The 26147-nt window shown below is 30.6% G+C and overlaps 4 protein-coding genes across 4 annotated transcripts in view; 3 read left to right on the forward strand and 1 right to left on the reverse strand.

The window, feature by feature from the left end:
* LOC126905837 (zinc finger MYM-type protein 5-like) overlaps positions 1-443 on the forward strand; it is a 4816-nt gene extending 4373 nt beyond the window's left edge. Inside the window, exon 3 of the mRNA XM_050685974.1 lies at positions 364-443. Within this exon, the coding sequence (XP_050541931.1) occupies positions 364-443 (80 nt within the window). The remainder of the gene's footprint in view (positions 1-363) is intronic.
* Positions 444-6305: 5862 nt separating this feature from the next.
* On the forward strand, positions 6306-8567 carry LOC126910459 (uncharacterized). Its single transcript, XM_050693048.1, has 2 exons — positions 6306-7247; positions 7477-8567. The coding sequence occupies exons 1-2, from the start codon at positions 6370-6372 to the stop codon at positions 8312-8314; spliced, it is 1716 nt and encodes a 571-aa protein (XP_050549005.1). The 5' UTR covers positions 6306-6369; the 3' UTR covers positions 8315-8567.
* An 8751-nt stretch (positions 8568-17318) lies between these two features.
* Positions 17319-26147, reverse strand: part of LOC126910487 (uncharacterized) — a 28435-nt gene continuing 19606 nt past the window's right edge. Inside the window, exon 2 of the mRNA XM_050693107.1 lies at positions 17319-17521. Within this exon, the coding sequence (XP_050549064.1) occupies positions 17505-17521 (17 nt within the window). The 3' untranslated portion in view covers positions 17319-17504. The remainder of the gene's footprint in view (positions 17522-26147) is intronic.
* Positions 20984-26147, forward strand: part of LOC126910460 (uncharacterized) — a 31978-nt gene continuing 26814 nt past the window's right edge. The window contains exons 1-3 of the mRNA XM_050693050.1: positions 20984-21788; positions 21857-22009; positions 22436-22873. Of these exons, the coding sequence (XP_050549007.1) occupies positions 21061-21788; positions 21857-22009; positions 22436-22873 (1319 nt within the window). The 5' untranslated portion in view covers positions 20984-21060. The remainder of the gene's footprint in view (positions 21789-21856; positions 22010-22435; positions 22874-26147) is intronic.

Consider the following 26147-nt stretch of genomic DNA (forward strand, 5'->3'; position numbering starts at 1 on the left):
GCTCTTTGAATTCTCGGATAGCGAAAATGACTGGCAAACAGTCGATAAAAATAAACGCATCAGATCGCCTAATAACGTCTCACCCCAACCAAATAAATCTGATACGAGTATATTCATCTCTCAAAACAAATACACACCAATCTCTCCTGCGACTGAAAACGTTCCCATGGACAGCTCTAATGAACAAAATGTAGAAAATATCACTAACAAAAAAAGTCTACCTCTACCTATATTCATCCAAACACAAATAAATTACAATTCTTTTTGCCTCAAAATGAAAGAACTCACCGACGCATCTAGTTTTTCCTGTAAAAGCTCTACCAAAGGTGTTAAATTACAAACATTTAGCCCTGATTCATACAGATCAGTCATTAAATTTTTCAAAAGTGAAAACATCTCCTCCCATTCCTACCAGTCAAAAGAAAACAAACCGTTCAAAATAGTCATCCGCAACCTTCACCCTTCTACTGATAAAGATTTTATCTGTGACGAATTAACTAATCTAGGGTACCAAGTCAAAAACATAACGAATGTCCTCCACAGATCTTCTAAAACGCCGCTGTCCCTCTTCTTTGTTGACCTTGAGCAAGCTGAACTGAATCAAGAAATATTCAAACTCACTTCCCTCTGCTATTCCAAAATAAAAATTGAAGTCCCCCACACCAAAAAAGAAATACCCCAATGCCAACGTTGCCAGTCCTATGGCCACACCCGTAGTTACTGTAATCACAACCCTAGATGTGTTCGCTGTGGTGAAGATCACGAGTCCTCTGTTTGCACAAAAAACCGAAATGAACCGGCCAAATGCGCCCTATGCGGAGGTTCCCATCCTGCAAACTATAGGGGCTGTCAGTCTCATAAAGAATTACTAAAGCAAAGAAAATCACATCTCAACTCAAACATTAAAACCAATTATTTACTTAACGTAAACTCAAATGAAACTCACTCAGAAAAAATCTTAACCACTCAAAATTTTCCACCCCTTTCTCACTCTAAAACTACTCAATCTACCACAGCAAAAAATCCAACTAAGTGTACAAAATCAGAGCAGCCGTCAGCGAAAATTTTTTCAAATCATTTATCTTCTTTTATTACCGATCTAAAAACGCTAATTAATCCACTTATCTCACTCCTCACGACTGTCATCGAGCAACTTCTTAAAAATGGCCGTTAATCAACAATCACACCTACTCACAATCCTCTTGTGGAATGCCAATGGAATACTAAATAACATCAACGAACTACAATTAACTCTATCAGAAGAAAAAGTAGATATTGTAATGATATCGGAAACTCATCTTACTAAAACGTCTTCTCTCAACATTTTTGGGTATGAAGTGCTCAGAGCTGATCACCCTGACGGTACTGCCCATGGAGGAGCCGCTCTACTCATCTCCAACAAAATATCTCATTCTCCTTTTCTACCATTCACCTCTAACAAACTACAAATCATTGCCTCCTCTATAATTATAAATTCGATTCCAATTACTTTCGCTTCTGCTTATCTCCCACCAGGGTGTCAGTTTCCTGAAAATGAACTATCAACATTTTTACTCACACTTAATCACACTTATATTATCGGAGCTGATTTTAACGCCAAACACCCAACATGGGGAGCCAGATCAACCAATACAAGAGGACGTTCACTCTATAGTTTCATATCCTCCAAACACGCTAAAGCACTCGCTCCAAATGCGCCTACATACTGGCCAACACACGCAAACCGTCATCCAGATATACTTGATTTCTATTTAATAAATCTGCCAAATCACTTCTTAACAAAAATCACTAACTTAAATGACCCGGCCTCAGACCATACTCCAGTCATGCTACAAATAAACGCCCAAACTTCTTCTAGTATAAACAATTTCANAAAAAAGCCCAAACTTCTTCTTGTATAAACAATTTCACCCAAAATCAAATATGCTGGCCAAAATTCCGAAATCTCATGACGAAGAACTCCCATCTTAATATTAAACTAAAAACAAAAACCGATGTCGATCTGGCAATTAATACACTCACAGAGAACATTCTCAGCGCTAAAATCAACTCCCTATCTCCAATAATAAACAAGCAATCTGGCAATCAACTTACTCCTGAATTAAGACTACTCATAACAGAGAAGCGGAGAGCCCGCAATCAATGGCAGCGCACTCACTACCCTGAAGACAGACATACATATAACTCCCTAACAAATAAACTCAAAAAACTACTAAAGAAGCACAAAAATGAAATGTACAAATCTCACCTCTCATCCCTATCACCAAATAACGGCTCCCTTTGGAAGAAAACTAAATCACTATTAAAACACAAATCAGTCATGCCTCCCCTTCAACGTCTAAACAACACCCTAGCCGTCTCCACTCAAGAAAAGGTCGAGCTACTTGCTGAACATTTCGCCAATGTCTTCAAGCCACATTCAATCCTCCCGGACACCACACACTTAGATCTAGTAAACCGATTTAACACGTCTCCACTACCCATGGCCCTTCCAGCAAAACCCACCAGACCCAAAGAAGTGTCATCAATCATCAAATAACTCAAGACCAAGAAGTCACCTGGACACGATCTTATTAGTAACAAAATAATAAAAAATCTACCGCCCAAAACAATCATACTGCTTACATATATTTACAACGCGATCTTTCGCCTTTCTTATTTCCCCCCTAAATGGAAAACAGCAATTATTATCTCCATCTTAAAACCTGAAAAACCCCCAGAAAAGTCGACGTCATATAGACCAATTAGTCTTTTACCAGTTCTCGGTAAAATCCTCGAAAAGCTTCTCCTTAGCAGACTTCTCCCATTAGCGCAAGAGAAAAATACCATACCTGAATTTCAGTTTGGTTTTCGACCAAAACATGCCACATTCCATCAACTCCACAGAGTCGTAGATACTATTGCTACATCTCTCGAATCCAAAAAATACTGCTCTGCCGTATTCCTCGACGTCGCGCAAGCATTTGACACGGTATGGCACACCGGCTTACTATATAAATTAAAAAAAATATTTCCTGCACCATACTTTCTACTACTCAAATCATACCTTGAAAATAGGTCTTTTAGAGTCAAACTTAATTCAACACTATCCGATTATCATAATATTCAAGCCGGAGTCCCCCAAGGTAGCGACATTGCTCCTTTCTTATACATCATCTACACAGCTGACATTCCACATACCGCAAACACACTCATCGGAACATACGCAGATGACACTGCAATACTAGCTGCCGATCAAGATCCGCATAACTGTAGCAAATTTTTACAATCTCACCTCAACATATTATCCAAGTGGTGTGACACCTGGAAAATAAAAATCAACGAACTAAAATCTACCCACATCACCTTCACCCTTCGTCAAAATGTCTGTCTTAACATAATTCTCAACAACACTATTATTCCACAAGCAAGGGAAGCGAAATATCTGGGCTTGCTATTCGACAGAACGCTCACATGGGATCCTCATCTTAAAAGTAAACGGAAACAGCTAAATACTTGTCTTCATCTAATAAGACCGCTCATCCAACACAACCAGCACATATCCTATCGTCTACTTCTTTACAAATCCCTCCTCCAACCAATATGGTCATATGGTATCGCGCTCTGGGGTGTTGCAAAGCCGTCTAACATAAGGACAATACAGGCGTTCCAGTCTATTTGTCTCCGTATGATAACCAAAGCACCGTGGTACGTCACCAACAACTCCCTCCACGAAGACCTCAAAATAGCTACAGTTAAAAAAACTGCACACATATATTACAAAAGACTACATTCCAAAATGCAATCCCATCCAAACCGTCTCGTTACTCAGCTACATTCAACAATTCTTCCGGGCAATCCAAACAGACGCCTCAAACGCAACTGGTCAAGAGACCTTCTTAATATTATTTAACCCACTTAAAATTAATAATACACAGGTGGCTCTAATGTGAGCTTCCTCCTCACCGCCATATCATTGTCTATTTTATTCCTATTCACATATTTACTTATTGTACATATAGCTGTATAGATTGTAAATTTTCTAATAAACGTTCTTAAAAAAAAAAAAAAAATATATATTTCTTTACTTTAACATTTGTATTTTTTTTGGAGAACTATTGAGAGTGAAGACTTTTTGAGCGTAATATCTTCAACCAAATACAATTTTCGATAGTTTGATANTTTAATTCTGAATTTGTAGATAATGATTTCTTAAAGCTATTTAATTTTTCTCTTCAATTTATTTTTAATACATTTTATAGTTTCATATGTATATATTGATTGGGTTAGATTATCCACCACCCATTTCGTCTGATATTATGTTAGGTATTTATATATTACATGTTTGATTTATTAAGTATATTTTCTATCAATTTTTTTTAATAATGACACCGCTTTTAACATTACCAACTATCATTATAATTCAAAATAAATAAATAATTAAAATTTTAAATCAACTCACTCAAATTAATAATTAATTATTAATTGCCATCACACCATTTTATAATTATTAAAAAAAATAATGAATCTTGTCCTCACCGTATCATTATTGATGTATGTGTTTATAACTAATCATAAATGTTGGATACACAAAAGAATTTTAATCTAAAAAAAAACAGCTCGAAACGCTTGGAACGTAACAATAAATAAAAAATAAAATAAAAATAAACAATGTTGGCACATATGTCGTGAGTTAACTCACTGAACTTTTATTATCATTCGAGTGATTGTGGGGAAGAAATTGTCAATTCTGTGTGGTTCAAACAAATAACCTGCCAAATTTTATGTGTTTATTTTATAATATTAATACAACTTTCATAATCACTATATTATTAATTATTATGTATTCTTTAAGGAGAATATAGGTGAGCCTCTTTCCCTATGAAAATGGGATAAGAATACTTCCACGGCCTCTTTGCCAGTCGTAAAAGAAGAAGATTGTGTCAGGGCGATAGTCAGCGTAAAATTTTGTCCCATCTCGGATGTATGCGGGGACAAAAGGTAAGACGAAATAAAGTAGTTAGAAACGGAAAAGGCCTGATGAATAAAATGTTTGATAGCAACCTGGCAACTTGTACGATAGTTGTTTCTCTAGTTATATGTACAGATCTACCGAACGCTTGTAGTATCAACGGTGTAGGGACATCATCACTAAACTCTAGCCTAGATTCGTGTATAAGGAAGCAAGATAGATACAAAGTAAGAATAGGTACGTGGAATGTTGAAACATTAACTGGTATAAGTAGAGAATTAGTAGAAGTATTGAAGAGAAGAAAAGTTAATATTAATTGTGAGCACGAAATAAGAAGAGGTAGAGGAAGACTAATTAGAATTTTTAGAATTTTCTAAAAAGGGGTAGGGAAAATTATTTTCAGAATAATTGATTCATGTAACTTTAATAGAAAATGTCGTCTTATGTGACTTGTATCTTGTGAAAAATTTTGTTTTTAAGGCTTGCTCCAAAGTTTTTTACAGAATAAATTATTTATTTACACTCTATTAGGTTCTAGAATAACTAAAAGATAAAGTAAGATCCTATAGTTTGATATAACTGAAAAATTTAAGTGTTGATTTTTGCATATTTTTAATTTTAAACTTTATTACTATATTAATAATTACATAGGTGTTAACAAAACTATTATATTTAAATGTAAATATACACACCTATTTTATAATATGATTATTATAAATATATTCAATACCTTAAAAAATTATGGTCTTTTTATCTACTATACGCTTTTAATAAATAACTAACACCATACTAATAATATACTATGATAAATTATTATTATGGTAGTTATCATGAAAATAACTTCTCACTGATTGTTCAACAATGAACGATAACACAATTGCGTAAATCAAAAAATATGCGTCAATTAATAGACATGAATTATTAAAGATTTCTATATGATGAAAAATATCCAGACATGAAAAATTATGAATAATGTATACTAAACAACAAATGATTAATAGAAAATTGGTCAAAAATAACTAAACTTAAGAAAAATCTTAACAATTATAAGCTATAACAATAAAATTATAATTTTTTTTACGTCATATAATCAAACTACAATACGGTTCCTATTTAAGAAAATTTACGTTTAGAATTTTCATACAATATTTTCCTTTATAAAGATTTTTCAATAGTTTCCAAAAAAATGAATATCTTATGCTCAATGAATCACTCTGTATTTAGTTTTAATAATAAACTTTATTATTACATCAATAAATAAATAAGTGTTAAAAAACTATTATATGGAAAGATAAACATGCTTATTTCATATGCATGATTATAATAAATATAATCAAAACGTTAAAAAAAAATTGGGAACACTACCAATTTAACATCTTTACATAAGAAATACTGGTAACTTCATTGTAATTTTTGAAATGAAAATTAAATTAATAACCTTGATATTATTTACAAAAAATATATTTTTTGGAGTTGGAATTGATTGTTGCATAAATCCGGAAAAGTATGCAATATATTTTAAACAAGTAACAAATTATATAGGTGTTCATTTAACAGGATTAAACATGGAACATATATCAGTAAGAATATCAAAAGATAAAATTATAAGTATAGAAGATGTACTCAATTATAAATCAGAAAATAATAATGAATTATTAATTAAATATAACATTATAGTTGATTTACTCAACTATTTCTTTTCTAAAGAACTAGAAAATTTTTCCGAACACTTAAAAATCATTTTAGATGATTGTGAAATTTTTTTTAAAGAAAATTCGTTTGAGAATGCGACTTATTGCACAGTAGAACTTTTCAATGCAGCTAAAAATTCAAACGAAATGTTTGAATATTTATATAAAGCTATTATATTTATTGACTACTTGGACATTAAATTAGTGATAAGAAATTCAATTCATCCAAAAACGATAGTAGAAGAAATTTATACTGTTAAAAACTATATCTTTTTAATGAGAACGCGAGAAATTTATAATTATATAAATAATGACGGACACATTGAAATAGAAGTACTTTTAAAAGACTTTATTGAAATAAATAATTTCGTTGATAAAATAGTTGCAATAACAGATTCAATTAATAAAAAAAATGTTACTATTATAAATAGTAGAACGGAATTTAATTTACGAGAAAAGTACTATGGAGAATACATAAATTTTAAGTATAAAATGAATTTTGTCGATTTTGTTAGAGAAAAGCTATATCATTATTGTTCAGAAACCATTAATAACTTTTATTTGAAAATTGGATTTAATCAGTTGCTTAATCCTAATATACCCGAGTAAGTCTTATTTTTTAATAAAAATATTGTTGTCTAATTGGAATTTAATTTTTAGAATAATTTTAAAAACAAAAATGAACGGTAGTTAAATTGTGTAGTCTTAATTGTATTTTAAATAGAGTAAACCATCGTTTAGTTTGAACATTGTATATAAAATAAAATTTATTACAATAAGGATCTATGGTACTATTAAGGAGACTTAATAATAATTATAATTGTATTATTTTAGGCTTATGCCATCTCAGAACTACGATTTTCCTCAACAAAGATCAATTGAAAAACTAAATACTTTGTTCCGTGAAGGAGATTGGAAGCTGTTAAATCATATAAAAATAATAATTGATGATGAAATTATCACTACTAATCGAATTACTCGAGACAATGTAGACGATTTTAATTTTAATCTAAAAAAAAAGTATTTTTTACAGCTAATAAGGTGCAGATATACCGAAGTATTGAAAAAGTATAACATTTATATGTCTGCTATTATTCAAATATGCAGACATGAAAAGACTAAAAAAAATTTAAATGGCTATGTAGATTGTATTATTCAATTTATTGATGCCGTTAAAAATTCAAAAGAAATGTTTAAATATATGTCGTTAGCTTTAGATAAATTAAAAGCTACATTTATTTGGGAAGTGATGTGTAAATCACATTCATGTTTAACACAAACGTATGATTTATTAAGTAATCTTTTCCCTAAAATTGAACAACTTCATTTAACTAATAATAATTTTATTAATCTATCTTTCAAAGAAATAAAAACGAAAGTAGATAAATTTTTATTAGATTTTCAAGTTGCGCGTAATAAATTTAATCGTGTGCTTATTGACGAACGTAAATATTCAAGTGTACGTTGCTGGTTTAAAGGTGATAGTTTAGAAAAAAGTCAATTAATAAAATCATGGGAGAATATTGTTTTGTCAGCTAATAATAACAATACTATTGGAAGTCCTATAATTTTGTATGAATATGCTTTGGAACACTTTAAGACGTTTTTTAATATTGCTATTACAAGTGAATACAACAGTTTAGGTTTCAATAAAATAACTATTAACAATTGAGGAAAGTTTTATATTTGTCTTTTATTTTATATTAATGAACTTGATAAAACTTTTAATTGTTTTTTTTAAATTTAATTGTTTTATCATAAAATTACTGTAGTAATATTTTATTTTTATTTTTAATAATTAACAGTACTACGAATTTTGGCTTGTTAAATTGTATATAATTCATATGAAATATTATCAGCATTTGTTTATTCTAATTCAATATTTTTAATGTTGTTTTAGTTGATATTATGTATTTAATTAGATTAACTACAATTAAAGTGTTCATAGTTAAACCAGATTTTTGCTATTTTTTTGTTTATAAAGAAAATCTTTATTAATATAAAAATGCATTTTCTATAAAATATAGAGAATATATTCCTACATATATTTTGTACAAAAGAATGCTCTTTCATGTTTAATAATTTTTCAAAATTATTTTCTAGTGTTTCATTTGTTAAATTGTTCTTGTTTATAGAGATATAAATTGCTTATATCAATTGCTGAAGTAGAATTTTTCGGTCTCTTTCTTGGTCTTCCTCTACCTCTTCTTCCTACAATATTCATTGCTAAAACTGTTCTTACGACTTCCGATTCTTTCCTCCTCAAAACATGACCAAACCATCTAAGTCTAATCATTAGACTTCGATCACTATTAAGATTCTTGAAATATCTTTAGTTGTATTTGATTGGTCAATGTAATAGAATCTTTTACGTGAGCGTTTTATGGAATGCTAAGAGGGTGGTTGAATCTTGTGTAAGGGTATTATTTTTGTTATTCACAATCTCATCTAATAATTTATATTTAAGCTGATTCAGGGTATTTGTATAAACGTATAAATCCTCGAGCTTTGGAACATTTTCCTCTGTTAATAATTTAAAATAACAATTATTTTATCACAACTTGATGGTCCAAATATTATTCATCTTATTGAGTTGGGTAATAGTGGCCCATGATTAGACTCGATTGGATTTGTAATATATGCGACATTATTGACTGATAGAGTATGTTTCTGTTTCTCAAAGAACATTATTGGAAATTGAAGTTGGACATAATACGTAAGGAATAACATTGGAAGTTAAATCAAGTTCATTATGATTCCTATGGTTCACGAGTTTTATTCAGGAGTGCCAGTTGGTTACCGCATTGTTGAAATTCCTAAAAATCTGATACACTATCCATTAATATCCAATCAACTATACTCTATAACTGTGAAAATAACACATCAAGACGATTAACTTTAGTGGTGAGCCTGTTACCATACATCTACACATACTTAAAAGCTCTTCGATTCTATAAAAGCAAGAGTAATACTAAAAAATAATCACTAAATCACGACTAGTTGATGAGATACGACGTGAAAACCTTAACATTCTTTCTGCTTTTGGGGAATTCAATTATCAATGGACGATATTTTAGACGTAATGGAAACACTGTAAATGAAGACTGCATAGTGAAATTAGATTATTTTTCCTATCAACCATTTTCGGTTAACGCTCTATCAAATAATGATGAGATACGAATATGTATTCAACAGCAAGATGTTTACACCCTCCCATCTGATTCCTATCTTTTGATAAATGAAGAACTCTAAGGAGTTCCTATCGGCTCAGATGTACAATTGTTTAACAATTGGCTAGCTTACTGCTCCTCCGAAATAAGATATTTATTTTGATAAACATGAATTATATAATTAATTAAATGATTAAGGATAGATGAATAACTCGTTTTGATTATTTTCTTCTACCTGACTGATCAAACACAAATGTTAAAAATTAAAATGGTAATATTAGACAAATTTAAAGTATAATTAGAAGTTCCTCAGAAGGGTCATCTATTATTTCTATTATATATGATTGACTTTTGTACTGTTTTCAGTTATTCTAAATATTTTTCTTGATAACTTAAAATTATATCTACTTATTAATGATATTAAGCTACTTCAATATGACCTTGATCCTTTTTAAACTTGATATTAAATGGATCTAAATATATATATATAACTTATTTTTTCACCGTAAACAAAATTGTGTTAAACTATACAATTAATATTGTCGTAACACAGTAAAATGAAAAAAGGTAAAACTGTAAATGTGTAACTATGTAATGTGTACGAAGATGAAGATGAGGATGATGTGGTGCCTGCTGTCTAGGTATTCACGTGCGTGTTGTCGTACAGCAGTCACCGTGCTCGGCTGACACTCCGGGTTAGCTGTGGGTGTCGAAAGGCTGTTGTTATAGGAAGGGAGAATAAGAGTAACACCTAGGTATGAGGTGCAGACGAAGTGCAAGACACAAATACTCTGAAATGTCGAGGAAAAGAGTATATAGGTTTGAAAAGGAATAAACAAAGACTTTACTTTAAACAGGAAGCCGGACAGCGACAACCGAGTACTGAGACTGATGAATGACACAAGGCACTGGAGTCGACTGACGACGATGGTCAGGTTTATTGGGTTTTTATAATAATTAGAACTATTGCCGATTTGGCAATAAATATTATTTGTTAATTCATCAGTCTTAGGCAGCGGATGTGCTGTCTGTATTTTATTCAAATAATTCTCACGATTATGAAAACGTGACACCATCACAATATGTATGATCCTAATAAAGTAATGCAGGTTAAAGACTTCTATTTGATACCCACGGCTTAAATTTTTTGAACATGTTTATTTTANTATTTGATACCCACGACTTAAATTTTTTGAACATGTTTATTTTATTTGTAATAAAGCAATTAGGAAAATAGGATTTTAAAATAGAATTGTTCCGAAATATTGACACTTTAATGTATATCTTAAATTAAAGCTTTTGTAATATACTACACTATGAAGAAAAAAATTCAAGATATAGATCGTATTCATAGTAAAAATGTGCTATTTTTGTGTTAAAATTCTTGGTATTGTATTTTAATTTATTTTAATATACCTTATAAGAGGACTACACTGATTTTCATAAATATTATATAAATTTAATTAATTAAAATTAATTGAAATTTAATTGAAATGTAAAAAATAAAGTGAAACTTATTTAAATATTTTTGCTCATTTTAAGTCACAAAAAGTGACTTTAAATTTGACTTAGCTTGAATTGCCAATTTTTTTGAACAATACGTGTAACGAATGGTTGCCGAACCGATAACACTTGCGTCTATCACGCTTGAGGTTATAGTTTAACACCCGCCTTTGCATTGAATTTTTTGCATTTTTTCTTTAATTAATTTTGAAGTAGAATTTTGCTTTTGAATAATCCACCAATTTCTTAAAACAAAACTCTATCTATAGATTTGCTTCGAAGCTTTTTTATGGTAGTGATTTTAATCACCGTCAGATATTATCTATACTAGTCCCAACTTTGCCATAACACCACTTGTGCTACCGTTTTTTTCCCATAAGATATTACATAATTTTAGTATTTTATCCAATACAATGTATCCAATAAAATTTCAGAATCAATATAATACACGATACATTCAACTAAATTATTTTAAGGCTCAACGAGCTTACATAGTGCACCTAGTGTAACTTTTTGTCACGTTACAGGAAAATTCAAGACTATTTTTAATAATGTAAGATATAATAAAAATAAGTTAACAGGAATATTTTCGTCATTGGAGTGTATTCTCAAAAACAATTTCGAGAATATTTTCAAACAATTTACCCTTCACAACAAAAATTAAAAGTTTTGTGCGCCAAAGAATAAGATTTTAAATGAAAATTTATGGCTGATTCGAGTTTCATATTAGAATTTTCAGTTTGATTCTATTTTTAGCTTCGATGCGAAGCTGAGAAGGTATTGGTTTTACTAAGATGTGTTTTTTTTTTTTGTGTCTGTTATCACTTTTTCTCAGCTCTCACCGAACCATTTCTTTCAATGATACGTCAAAAGATCACAAATCGTATCTAGTCGAAAACATTACCCTCAAATATTGCTATATCATTTTTAAAAATAACCAAATCAATATAATTATTATTATTATTATATTAATATTACAATATTTTTTATATAGATGAATGATATCATTACCTTTCATTTGGTATATTTTTTTGTACATTTGACCCTTTACCTGCCCACAGGGGGAGATTTAAAATGACAACTTTTTCACAAAAAGTTAATTTTTTTAACTTAAATTTTGAAAGTGTTCCGGAAGGTCTGACACTTTTATATATATATATTAAATTAAAGCTAATATAATATACTTTATCATGAAAAAAAAAAATTTCGGACTTTATTTTATCTTCACGGTGAAAATGGCTACCGAATGCTATTTTTGTGTGAAAATTTTCGATTTTGTATTTTCCATTTTTAACTTTATTATGCTATAACTTTTTGAAAAATGTATGGATCAATACAATTTTTTCATGAGAAGTAGTATTTATAAACATCTTTCATTCGACATACTGTTTTTTTAAATCGGACCATTTCCCTATATACGAAGGGGGTTTAAATCTAAAAAATGCATATAGAAAGTAGAACTTTTCCAACTAAACTTTTGAAAGTGTTCCGGAAAGTCTGACACTTTTATATATATCTTAAATTAAAGCTAATGTAATATACTTTATTATGGTAAAAAAAAATTTCGGACTTTATCTTATCTTCATGGTGAAAATGGCTACCGAATGCTATTTTTGTGTGAAAATTTTCGATTTTGTATTTTCCATTTTTAACTTTATTATGCTATAACTTTTTGAAAAATGTATGAATCATTACAATTTTTTTATGAGAAGTAGTATTTATATAGATCTTTCATTCGACATACTGTTTTTTTAAATCGGACCATTTCCCTAAATACAGGGGGGATCCAAAACATAAAAATGCATATAGAAAGTAGAACTTTTTCAACGTAACTTTTGAAAGTGTTCCGGAAGGTCTGACACTTTTATATATATCTTAAATTAAAGCTAATGTAATATACTTTATAATGGTAAAAAAAAATTTCGGACTTTATTTTATCTTCATGGTGAAAACAGACATTAAACTTAATAAAAAAAATACGATTTTTGTAAAAAAATTCTTTTTTATATTTTTAACTTTATAATGCTATAACTTCTCGAAAGATGTATGGATCAATATAATTCTTTTTTTTGTAGATGCATGATGTCTTTACCTATCATTTGGTATATTTTTTTTATAAATCTGACTTTTTACCTGCCTACAGGGGGGGATTCAAAATGACAACTTTTTCACAAAAAATTTACTTTTTCAACTTAAATTTTGAAAGTGTTCCGGAAAGTCTGACACTTTTATATATATCTTAAATTAAAGCTAATGTAATATACTTTATCATGGAAAAAAAAAATTTCGGACTTTATTTTATCTTCAAGGTGAAAATGGCTACCAAATGCTATTATTGTGTGAAAATTCTCAATTTTATTTTTTACATTTTTAACATTATAATGCTATAACTTATTGAAAAGTGTATTGATCAATATAATTTTTTTATGGGAAATACTATTTTCTAATAATCTCTTTTTTATTCTACATACTTTGTCTTAATCAGGATATTAATAAGGAACTAGCAAATCATATAGCTTTTGGAATAATCCACCAATTTTTTTAAAATTAAACACTATCTAAAGATTTGTATCGAAGCGTTTTTTATGATAGTGATTTTAATCACTGTCAGATATCATTTATACNCGTTTTTTATGATAGTGATTTTAATCACTGTCAGATATCATTATACTTGATCCAACTATGCCACGTCACCACTGTGCCGCGACCCCTCTGTGCTGGGTTTTTAAAATAGTCGCTAATAACTTTTATTGCTTAGATTTATAATTATAAATTTTTTATGACGGATATGAAATTTTATAAGGATTTTAATAATGTAATTTTTATGTTTCTAGCATAACTAAATACTAAAATAATTGCTCTGAACAGTGAAAATTTTTTTGATATTGTCACAATAATTTTATAAAAATTATCTATAATTCTAAACATAATGTATTTAAAAATAATTGAATGATGCTAAACGGAGTATTCAAAAAGTAAAGAAACAGATAAATTGTTACAAACAATGAGAACAATTAAAACTCTTTTCCTTAATTCCTAAACACCTATATATTATTTGATGCTAACAAAAAATGTTTAATTAAATTTCATGTTTTATTATTATTTGTTAATTTATAGGAGTATAAAATCCAATTAATACTTTTAGTTTTAGTTTTAGTTATTATTGAGGTGGACATAATGTCTATGCACTCAGACCTGTTGGTCCATTGTGCGCACCTCATACCAAATTGTCTTGATTCGGTTTACCCACCTAAGTGTTATCACCAAAGTGTTAATACATTACCAACCATAAAGTCACCTCAAAAGATGACCAAAGAGTCCTGTCTTTCTGGCGAANCAAAAGATGACTAAAGAGTCCTGTCTTTCTGGCGAAATTAAGTATCTCTCTGGGTTTTAGGTTTTTAATTCCCTCTTTTTCAGAAAATGGTTTATTCAAGTATTTTGATCTTAGTGTGGACAAGGCTTCTCATTCGCACATGATGTGAAATGAGTCTTTCTCTTACTCCACACTTTCTGCACAATGGTGATTCCGATACCCCCATTGGGTTAAGATGTTTAAGCAGGTGACCATGTCCTGTCAGTAAACTAGTCAGGGTGCTTATTTGATGTCTAGTCATGCTATTAAGATCACCCGGCAATAAACCAGGGGTCTTGATAAACATTTTAGATTGTCTAGGTACTACCAAGTACTTCCAGATTTTCCAGTGTTGTTCTCTGCACCAATTCTTGGGTAACGCTTTGAGCAATTGCTCAGTGAGTCCTACCATTGGTTCTAGTCCAACATAGATGTTCTCTGCTCCTTTCCTGGCTAGAAAGTCAGCATTCTCATTTCCAGTGACACCGTTGAGTCCCGGTACCCACGCTAGTGTAACTTTGTTGAACCTCGATAGTGATTCTAAAGTTTCCCTGCATTCGAGGACCAGCTTTGAATTCACCTGATCGTTACAGAGTGCTTTCAAAGCCGCTTGACTATCACTTAAGATAGTTATCTTCCTATTTTTGTATACCAGCAGGTGTGATACCCCTACCAGTATCGCCATCACCTCTGCTTGGAAAACAGAGGGTGTTGTGCCCAATGACATACTGACATTTATTCGTGGCTTTAAGCCCCAAATTCCAGCACCTACCTTTCCTGATTTTTTGGATCCATCTGTATATATCACAAATCCTCCTTTGTCAGTCAGGTGGTTAATATTCCATTCTATACGTGTAGTGATCTCCACTTTGTAGGGAATGTTATTCTTAAGAACCGGTTTGATATAGTCCAAGGGGTATTCTAAAAAGCCCTTGTCTATCTCTTTTAGTATTTTACCATGTTCTGTTGTATCACTCTCCAAAGTCCACATACCTAAGTTGTGGAATCTTAGTGCTGTAGCTTTGGCGTGAGCTTTCACCTCTAGATGCAGAGGAGGCAATCCAATTAGTGCCTCTAATGCGACCGTTGGTGTAGTTCTTAATGCTCCAGTGATGGCAATAGCAGCCATTCTCTGTATGCGACTAAGTTCTTTCCTAGCTGTAATGAGTGCTGTTCTGGTCCACCAGACCAGGGCACCGTACAATATCATAGGTTTAATCACTGACGTGTACAACCAATACATAACTCTTGGTTTAAGACCCCATGTCTTTCCCAAGGCTCTGCTGCAAGTCCACAATGTGGTCATTGCTTTTTTGATTCTTGACTCAACATGTGATTTCCATTTTAGCTTACTATCCAAGATAATACCTAAGTATTTTACTTCTGATTTTAAGCTAATTTCTTGTCCATTCAGAGTAAGAGTGTCCAGGTTGTCTAGTCCTATTCTCTTTCTAGTGAACATAACAACCTCTGCTTTATTTGGATTAACAGATAGACCGTACTTACTACACCATATCTGTATAGTGTTAAGTCTCTGTTGTGCTAAGTCAATAATAGTGTCTGGGAATTTACCCACCACTGCTATAACCAAGTCATCCGCATAGGCTTGTGTATAACAATATTTGTTTAACTCTCTAATAAGCGAGTCCAATACTAGACACCATAGCAAGGGGGATAGAACCCCGCCTTGTGGGCATCCCTGTTTGACACTCTTGATTACTTTGGTCTCATTGAGCTGTCCCAAAATGGAGCGTTCCTTAAGCATGGATTCTATCCACTTAATAATAAGTGGTTCTATTCCATGCTGTTGTGCAGATTCACACATAGCATCGAAGGGAGTATTGTCAAAAGCCCCTTCGATGTCCAGGAATATACCTACTGCATACATTTTATTCTCTACAGCTTTCCCTATCTTAGTAGTTAAGCAGTGTAGAGCTGTATCAGTAGATTTCCCCGTTTGATACGCATGTTGGTTTTCATGTAAAGGGTTCTCCTTAAGAGGCCCCTCCTTGATGTACCTATCAATAAGTTTCTCCATAGTCTTAAGAAGAAAAGAAGTAAGACTTATTGGTCTGTAGGATTTTGCTTCATAATAGTTAGTGCGGTTAGGTTTGGGTATAAACACTACCCTAACCTTACGCCAGCTTTCTGGTTGATAACCATAGGCAAGGCATGCCCTAAATATTTTACAGAGATGGAGGACGATTATCTCTAATCCTTCTTGCAGAAGTGTAGGGAAAATTTTGTCTCAGTCTGCAGCTTTAAAACTGCCAAAGGCTTTTATTTCCTATCTTATTCCACTTGGGATTATCACTTTCCTGGTTAGTCTCCAATCAGCACAGGTCACACGTTTGTCCTGTGCATCATGTTCCTGTTCTCTGTTGTTAATTGCAGAGTCAGAAAAATGTGTGTTCATCAAATGTGATAATGTTTCATTATCATTATTGGTGAGCAATCCGTCTGGCAGTAGTATTGCCTCGACAGTTTTGTTTGGTCCATTTCTTAATGATCGCAGAAGTCTAGTTGCTATAGGGAGTTGTTGTATATCCCCACAGAACTTCTTCCAGCTTTCTCTTTTGGACTTTTTCAATGCAGATTTGTAGTTCCTTTGGGCGTCCTTATAGGATTCCCAGTGTTGTTCNTCTGGGCGTCCTTATAAGATTCCCAGTGTTGTTCCTAACCTGATTTCATTGCTTTATTTAAGAGCTTACGTGAACTCTTTCTTAATTTAGACAGGTTAGCATTCCACCAAGCTACACCCTGCCCTGTACCTTTCCTTTCTATTAAAGGACAGTTTTCTTTGTAAGCTGAGACAATGGAGTCCTGTAGCATATTTACAGCCCTTTCAGTACTCTGTCTCGACCCCAATCTAAACTGTAGGTTAATCAGGNGTCTCGAGCCCAATCTAAACTGTAGGTTAATGAGGTCACGAGAGAGATCTGCCCTGTATTTGTCCCAGTTTGTTCTTTTCGGGTTCCTATAGTACTCCGTCTCAACTTTGTTAATTTCCAAAGTGAATCGTAAGTGCCTATGATCAGAAAGAGAAGGTTCGGAGGACACTTTCCACCCTTTTATCTTTTGAAGTAACCCTTTTGAACAAACTGTTAGATCAATGACTTCCTGCCTGTTCCTGATAACAAAAGTAGGTTCACTACCTCTGTTCAGTATACTTAGGTCTGTAGTCAGCAATAGATCCATTATAACCTCTCCTCTTTGGTTGATGTTACTGCTCCCCCAAATAGTGTGGTGTGCATTAGCATCCATACCTAGGATTAGTTCTAATTTTTCATTTTTGCAATAATTAAAGAGCATAGTTAGGTCCCTACCTGGGTCTGTGACCTCATATGGTAAGTATCCTGAAGCTACTATAATGTTTTTACCATCATTTAGTGTTACTCTAATAATAGTCAAGTCTGCACTTGATAGATTAAGTATCAGGCTGGCTTTAACTTTATTATTAACCAAAATGCAAGTTCTTGGTTTATCTGCTTGTTTATGAAACAGTTTAAAATCCCTTAGATTTAGCCCCTTAATCTGGTCCCCATTTATCCATGGTTCCTGAATAAGTGCTATTTGTAAGGGTATTATATGTCTCTCAGTTAGGGTCCTTAGTAATACACTGCTGGCCCCTTTTCTGTAATGCAGGTTTGTTTGCGTGAATTGAATTCTATTGTCAGCTATTCAGAAAAACTGATGTTGACGCTTTAGAAAGCACGCTTTACTGGGTGTGATACAGGTGTCTGAAACAGTCCCTGTGTCACACAGCCCCCCCTGTGGGTGGTGTCCCACCGCCTTCCATAGGTGGCGACCGTGCCTTGGGTTCGCTCTCCACATTTCCTTTTGGATCCATGGAGAGGTTCCCCTCAGCTGTGGCCGTTATTGAGGGTGGCGGTTTCCTGTGTCCCTTTCCCTTACGTAACACACTTCCTCCCTTCCCTTTCGAGGCAGGAGTAAAGTGTGTCCGTTTGCCNGGCAGGAGTGAAGTATGTCCGATTGTTCCTTACCTGTGCCTTACCTCCTTTCCCGAGTGGCACTGGTGATTCCTCAGCCTTCCTCTTCCCAGATTTTTGAGGTGTGAATTTGTTCACATCCTTCCGGGCTGATGGCTGCTTGGGAACATAATCTGTGAAGCAAACTCTGCCCATTCCAAAATATGGACTGCGCTTCAGTTCCTCCAGTTTGACCATGCTGTTTTTGTCCACACTTAGGAACAAAGTTTGTCCTTTCGGGCCAACCTCTGTCTCATGGTGGACTTCCCAGATCGCCGTGTTCAGCTCTGGGTTTTGTTTTGTCAAAATTTCCAAGATCTTCTTGGACTCTTTTGGCAGCCCTGGTATATGAGTGACCATCCGTTTATACTTGATCGGGTTGTAGGCTTCCAAATGGAGTTCTGCACCGTCCCAAGGTTTTATTAGGTTGACATGATCAGTGAGCCACTTAAGAGAGCTCTCTTGGGCTGCACTGATCACCCAATTAATACTTAAAATTGCACTATTTTTTCTCGTTAAATGAAAAATGACGCGTATGATATTGCTATATAAACCTAATGGGCTAGGGCTATAGAAGTTATAGCTTCTTTCATTGATGAATTATAATTATTAACAGTATATGATATTGGCTCTAATGAGTATATGTACAAATACCTTATATTTTGTTTATTACTAATAAGCAAAACAAAAAAACCTGAAGCACAGTAGGATCACGTTACAGTGTGGACGAGTCATAGTTGGAACAAGTATAAATGATATCTGACAGTAATTAAAGTCACTTTCATAAGAAACACTTCGATGAATTACTGTAGATAATGTTTCATTTTAAGAAATTATTTTTCATGAATACTTCATTTTTACTTCTTTCACAAACTTTTATACTTAAATTTTTGAAAATACGAATAAAGAAGTAGAACTTTTCAACTCAATTTTTCAAAATTTTCCAGAAATATTGACACTTTTATTTAATCTTAATTTAAAGCTTCTATAATATACTTTATTATGAAAAAAAAATTTCTAGAAATAGTTAAAATGGATATCTTATTCAAAAATATGCTATTTTTATGTAAAAATTCATGGTTTTGTATTTTTTATGTAATTTTTCCTTAATTCTTTTTGAGTTAAAATTTTGCTTTTGAATAATCCACCAATTTCTTAAATATTTTATTATATAAAAAAATTTTATATACATAAAAAATTGTCATTATTTAATTTTTTTAATTTTAAAAAAATTGGTGTATTATTCCTAAAGCTACATGATCTGCTAGTTCCTTATTAATATCTTGATTAAGATAAAGTATGTCGAATGAAAAAGGGATTATTAAAAAATATTATTTCTCGTAAAAAAATTGTGTTGATCCATACACTTTTCCATAAGTTATACCATTATAAAGTCAAAAATATAAAAAATAAAATCGAGAATTTTTACACGAAAATAGCATTCGGTAGCCATTTTTGCCGTTAAGACAAGTCTAGAGGTCAAATTTTTTTTTTTTTAATTTAATTATATTACATAAGCTTCAATTTAAGATATATATAAAAGTGTCAGACCTTCCGGAACATTTTCAAAAGTTAATTTTTTGTGAAATAGTTGTCATTTTAAACCCCCCCCCTGTGGCCAGATAAAGGGTCAAATTTGCAAAAAAAATATACCAAATGATAAGAAAAGACATTAAGCATCTATAAAAAAAAAATTATATTGATATGTTCATTTTTGAAAAAGTTACGGCAGTTTTTAGTAAAAAAAATGTTAAAAATTTCGAAAATTAGGGATTTTTAAATTTGTAATTTTTTTGGAGGTTTCCCCCATTTACGGGGAACTAGGGAAATTTTTTCAATTTTTAAGGGTAATGTCTTCGACTGGATACGATTTGTGATCTTTTGACGTATCGTTCAAAAAAATCCGTTCAGTGAGAACTGAGAAAAAGTGCTAAAAGACACAAAAAAAAAAACACATCATAGTAAAACCAATACCTTCTCAGCTTCGCATCGAAGCTAAAACACATTACGGTTAAATTAATACCTTTTCAGCTTTGCATCGATTCATTTATTTTTCAATAAGTTATAACAATTTTTAGAATACAAATGTTAAAATTTGTCGAAATTTACCGATTCTACAAATTTTAATTCTAAGAAAATTAAAGTTTAAAACTTGTATGCAATATTTTCCATTTTGAAAAGATTTCATAATGTATGACCTGTATTTTTAATTTTAACTTTATTATTAAATCAATAATTAAACAATTGCTAACAAAATTATTTTACAAAAAAATTATACATATCTTCTATTACGTACATTATTTTTTGTTATATATATAATCAATTCTCTAAAACATATTGGCATAATATAAATTTAAACGTTTATAATAATTGGAATACTTATTTCAAAATAATTTTAAAAATGACACTTAGATTCCTAACTTTGATATTATTCATTATAAATATTTTTCTTGGAGTTGGCATTGTTAATTGTTTCATAACACAAAAAGAGTATGCAATTTATTTTAAAGAAGTAACGAAATACATAAGTGATAAATTAACAAAGATAAACCTGGAACATATATCAGTTAGTATATCAAAAGATGAAATTATAAGCATAGAAGATGCCCTAAAATATAAAACAGAGAATAATAATGAATTATTAATTAAATATAACATCATAGTTGATTTTCTCAACTATTTATTTTCTAAAGAACTACAAAATTTTACCGAACACTTAAAAATAATTTCAGATGATTGTGACATTTTTTTTAAAGAAAATTCATTTGAGAATGCGACTTATTGCACAATAGGACTTTTCAATGCAGCTAAAAATTCAAATCTTATGTTTGAATATTTATATAAAGCTATTATATTTATTGACTATTTAGACGTAAAATTAGTGCTAAGAAACTCGATTCATCCAAAAACGATAGTAGAAGAAATTTATACTGTTAAAAACTATATCTTTTTAATGAAAACGCGAGAAATTTATAATTATGTAAATAATGCCGGAAATATTAAAATAGAAGTACTTTTAAAAGACTTTATTGAAATAAATAATTTCGTTGATAAAATAGTTGCAATAACAGATTCAATTAATAAAAAAAATGTTACTATTATAAATAGTAGAACGGAATTTAATTTACGAGAAAAGTACTATGGAGAATACATAAATAATAAGTCTGAAATGAATTTTGTCGATTTTGTTCGAGAANAATAAAGTACTATGGTGAATACATTAATAATAAGTATGTAATGAATTTTGCCGATTTTGTTAGAGAAAAGCTATATCATTATTGTTCAGAAACCATAAATAACATTCATTTGAAAATAGGATTTAATCAGTTGCTTAATCCTACTATACCCGAGTAAGTTTTATTTTTAATAAAAATATTGTTTTTTAATTGGAATTTAATTTTTAGAGTAATTATAAAAACAAAAATGAACGGTAGTGTAGTAACGGTAGTAAATTGTGTGGTCTGAATTGTATTTTAAATAGAGTATACCATTTCAGATTGTAAATTTTTTTGTTAGATAAATCTTCTAACAAAGACCTAGTGGATTAGTTTTCACTATTACTGTTGAATACATGAACCCAACCAAACCCAGCTGACAACTGATCCCTTTTGTCTTTGCTTACCCACTACCACTCCCATCATGACAATTCTATGTGATTGGTATACGGTTTAGCTGTCTCGTACGAAACAACAATGTTGTTAAATAAAAATTATACAAAATTGATTTTTTAGTATGTTTTTCAGAGTCTAGATTAAAATAGCTATTGTTTTATTTAGGCTTATGCCCCCTCAAAACTCCAACCAAAATGAAGCAATTAAAGCACTAAACACTTTGTTCCGTGAAGGAGATTGGAAGCTGTTAAATCATATAAAAATAATAATTGATGATGAAATTATCACTACTAATCAAATTACTCGAGACACTGTAGACGATTTTAATTTTAATATGAAAAGAAAATACTTTACACAGCTTATAAGGTGCAGATATACAGAAATATTGAAAAAGTATGACATTTATATGTCTGCTGTTATACAAATATGCAAATATGAAAAGTCCAACAATTTAAATAACTTTGTAAATTGTACTCTTCAATTTTTTGAAATGGTTAATGATTCAAAAGACATGTTTAAGTATATGTTGTTAGCTTTAGATAAATTACAAGCTTCTTATATTTGGGAAGTGATGTATAATTCATATGCATGTTTAACGCAAACCTATAATTTGTTGAATAAATTTTTCTCTAAAATTGAAAATCTTAATTTTAGGAAAAATGATTTTATTAATTTATCTTTTAATGAACAAGAAAGGAAAGTAACTAAATTTTTAATTAATTTTCAAAATGCTCGAAAAAATTTTACTCTAAGAATTAAGGACGGACTTTATTCTGTTAATGAATGTTGCTTGATTGATGGCGAAATGTTAAACAAAATTCAATTAATAAGTTCATGGGAGAGTGTTGTTTCGTCAGCTAATAATAACATCATACTCGAACGTCCATTACTTTTGTATGAACATGGTTTGGAAAACTTTAAGACGTTTTTTAATATTGCTATTACAAGTGAATACAACTGTTTAGGTTTCAATAAAATAACTATTAACAATTGAGGAAAGTTTTATATTTGTCTTTTTTTTTATATTAATGAACTTGATAAAACTTTTAATTGTTTTTTTTTTAAATTTAATTGTTTTATTATAAAATTACTGTAGTAATATTTTATTTTTATTTTTAATAATTTACAGGACTACGAATTTGGCTTGTTAAATTGTATATATTCATATAAAATATTATCAGCATTTGTTTATTCTAATACAATATTTTTAATGTTGTTTTAGTTGATATTATATATTTAATTAGATTAACTACATTTTGATAAGGGTTCATGGTAAAACCAGATTTTTGTTATTTTTTGTTTTTAAATAAAATCTTTATTAAAATAAAAATGCTTTTTCTATAAAATATAGAGAATATATGACTAATATAAAATTTTATAAGGATTTTAATATTGTAATTCTTATGTTTCTAGCATAACTAAATACTAAAATAATCGCTGTGAACAGTGAACATTTTTTTGATATTGTCACAATAATTTTATAAAAATTATCTTTAATTCTAAACATAATGTATTTAAAAATAATTGAATGATGCTAAACGTAGTATTCAAAAAGAATAGAAACGGATAAATTGTTGCAAACTTTGAGAACAATCAAAACTCTTTTTCTTAATTCCTAATCACCAATATACTTTTTGACGCTGACAAAAAATGTTTAATTAGATTTCTCGTGTCATTATTATTTGTTAATTTTCAGGAGTATAAAATCAAATTAATACTTAAAATACACAGATTTTGCTCGTTCAATGGAAAATTTCACGAATAATATTTCTATATAATACTAATGGGCGTGGTCTATAGAAGCTATAGCTTATTTTATTGATCAATTTTAATTATTAACAGTATATAATAATTATTATAATAAAATTGTTAATAATTATTTATTAGTTACTTATGGGCTCTAATAAGAGTATGAACAAATACCTTATATTTTGTGAAAGGTTACAAATATTAAAAAAAATCAAACAAATTGGCCGCATTGAAAAATTTGTAACTTCCATGGCACATTGATAAGAAATGGTCGCTAACCCACTGGGCGAGTCACTGTATTGTCGGACCACAGTAGGATTTAAAAAAAAATGAAATATTGTAAATTAAATGCAATTTAAGATAAAAAAAGAAATATAAAAATAATAAAGATTAAAGTTGATGTCCGTTGAGTCGTTGATAGTTGATGTACACCAAAACCTCGTTACAGTTGTCACATAACCATATAGATCAGGGATGACCTTATACAAGGTCGTTGCCCGTACCTTATAAACTAGGGGAGTTGATTTTTGAAAGGAAAAAAATACACGAGTCCATTGAAGATGGAACAAGCAAAAAAAAAAGAAAAATATGATGATTAAGTTAAATTAAGGTAAAGAGCGGGGTGGATGTACACACAAATGCCGTCCATGAACCGGTCTGAAGTAGTACACAGCTGAGTAGTGATGGGAATTTCGGGTCAATCGAACGATCCGGATCGTTTGGATCGGATCGTTCAAATGACCCGTTCATATAACTCGTTCTTTCGTTCATTTCTTACGATCGGTCACGGTTCTTATCAATTACTCCTTACTATGGTTTTCCTGAACGAGTCGTTCAAATTCGCATTTTCACCATGTAACATTACCGTGATATCAGAATTTTTTCTGATAATACACTTGTATAATCGGGTTATATATTATTTTTTCAAATACAAATTACTTGAAATAACATAATATGCTGTTATACACGAATATTTTTGTATAGAATAAAAACAAATAATTTATACTAGCGGATGAGTTGCGGTACATAAATCCATAGAATTTGTTTCTATAATAAGCGAAATCATTTAAATTATTTGTTTTCATAAAAGGAGTTTTATAGAGAAATTAATTCACCTAAATCAGATATTACAATTTACAGCAGCTATGACCAGATTATAAAAGAGTGAGGTGGTTTAATACCTCTCACAACAATTATATTAGTCTAATAGTCAATTTTTGTCCTAGTTGCTAAATTCACTAATTCATAGACCTATTTTCGCTTATAAATAATTATATGAATGTAATATTTATGAAATAAATAGCTATATATTGATAATCAAAATTGTTCTTCAAATGAACAATATAGTAGGATACTTGAAATAATCTAACTGTATTAAACCTGCATGATTATGTTAGTAGAAACATGTCACAACTTTGAAAATTTAGTCTGCAGACCTACAATAAAAATGTTTTTATCACAAACCAAATAGTGTTGCTTTTAAACTCTCATTGGCAATAAGTATTTTTTTATTTAATTTTTTAAGAAAACATTATAAGTATATACTTATAAAGAATATATTCTTCGTTTTTTTTTAAATTTTTATATTATAAGAATATAAGGTTAGGCATAGGTTTTAACCGAAGTGCAGGTAAACGTTCAGTAAATGAACGAATCATGAATCAGTGTGTCCGATATATTGCGTGAAACGAACGAACGAATGAACGATATCTATTTTTTTTGCAATCCGGATCAACTCGTTCAAAAAGACCCGTTCGTTCGTGAACGACCCATCACTACAGCTGAGTATCTCTCACGCGCACAAACAAATCACAACACCTTATCATGATTATTTAACTGATAAACGTCGTCACTGTACGCATTCGGCTCAACTCAAATATATACAGAGTGGCCCACCATTCACTGACAACTTAAATAACTTTTGATCCAGTTAATATTTTTAGCTGATTTTTTTTTAAAATAATATCTTTTCAATATACTTTTGAATGAGAGTGATAAGTAATAATTGCCTTATCTAATTTCTTATCATGGTATTAATGCCATGTTTGTAATGTATACACATTATCATCATATGTATACACAGTAATCATGAAAAGATAGCGTTTTCTTCTGTCCTTTTCTCAATACG

The sequence above is a fragment of the Daktulosphaira vitifoliae genome, unplaced genomic scaffold (assembly GCF_025091365.1).
Source record: "Daktulosphaira vitifoliae isolate Bord-2020 unplaced genomic scaffold, ASM2509136v1 Scaffold_1, whole genome shotgun sequence".
Lineage (NCBI taxonomy): Eukaryota > Metazoa > Arthropoda > Insecta > Hemiptera > Phylloxeridae > Daktulosphaira > Daktulosphaira vitifoliae.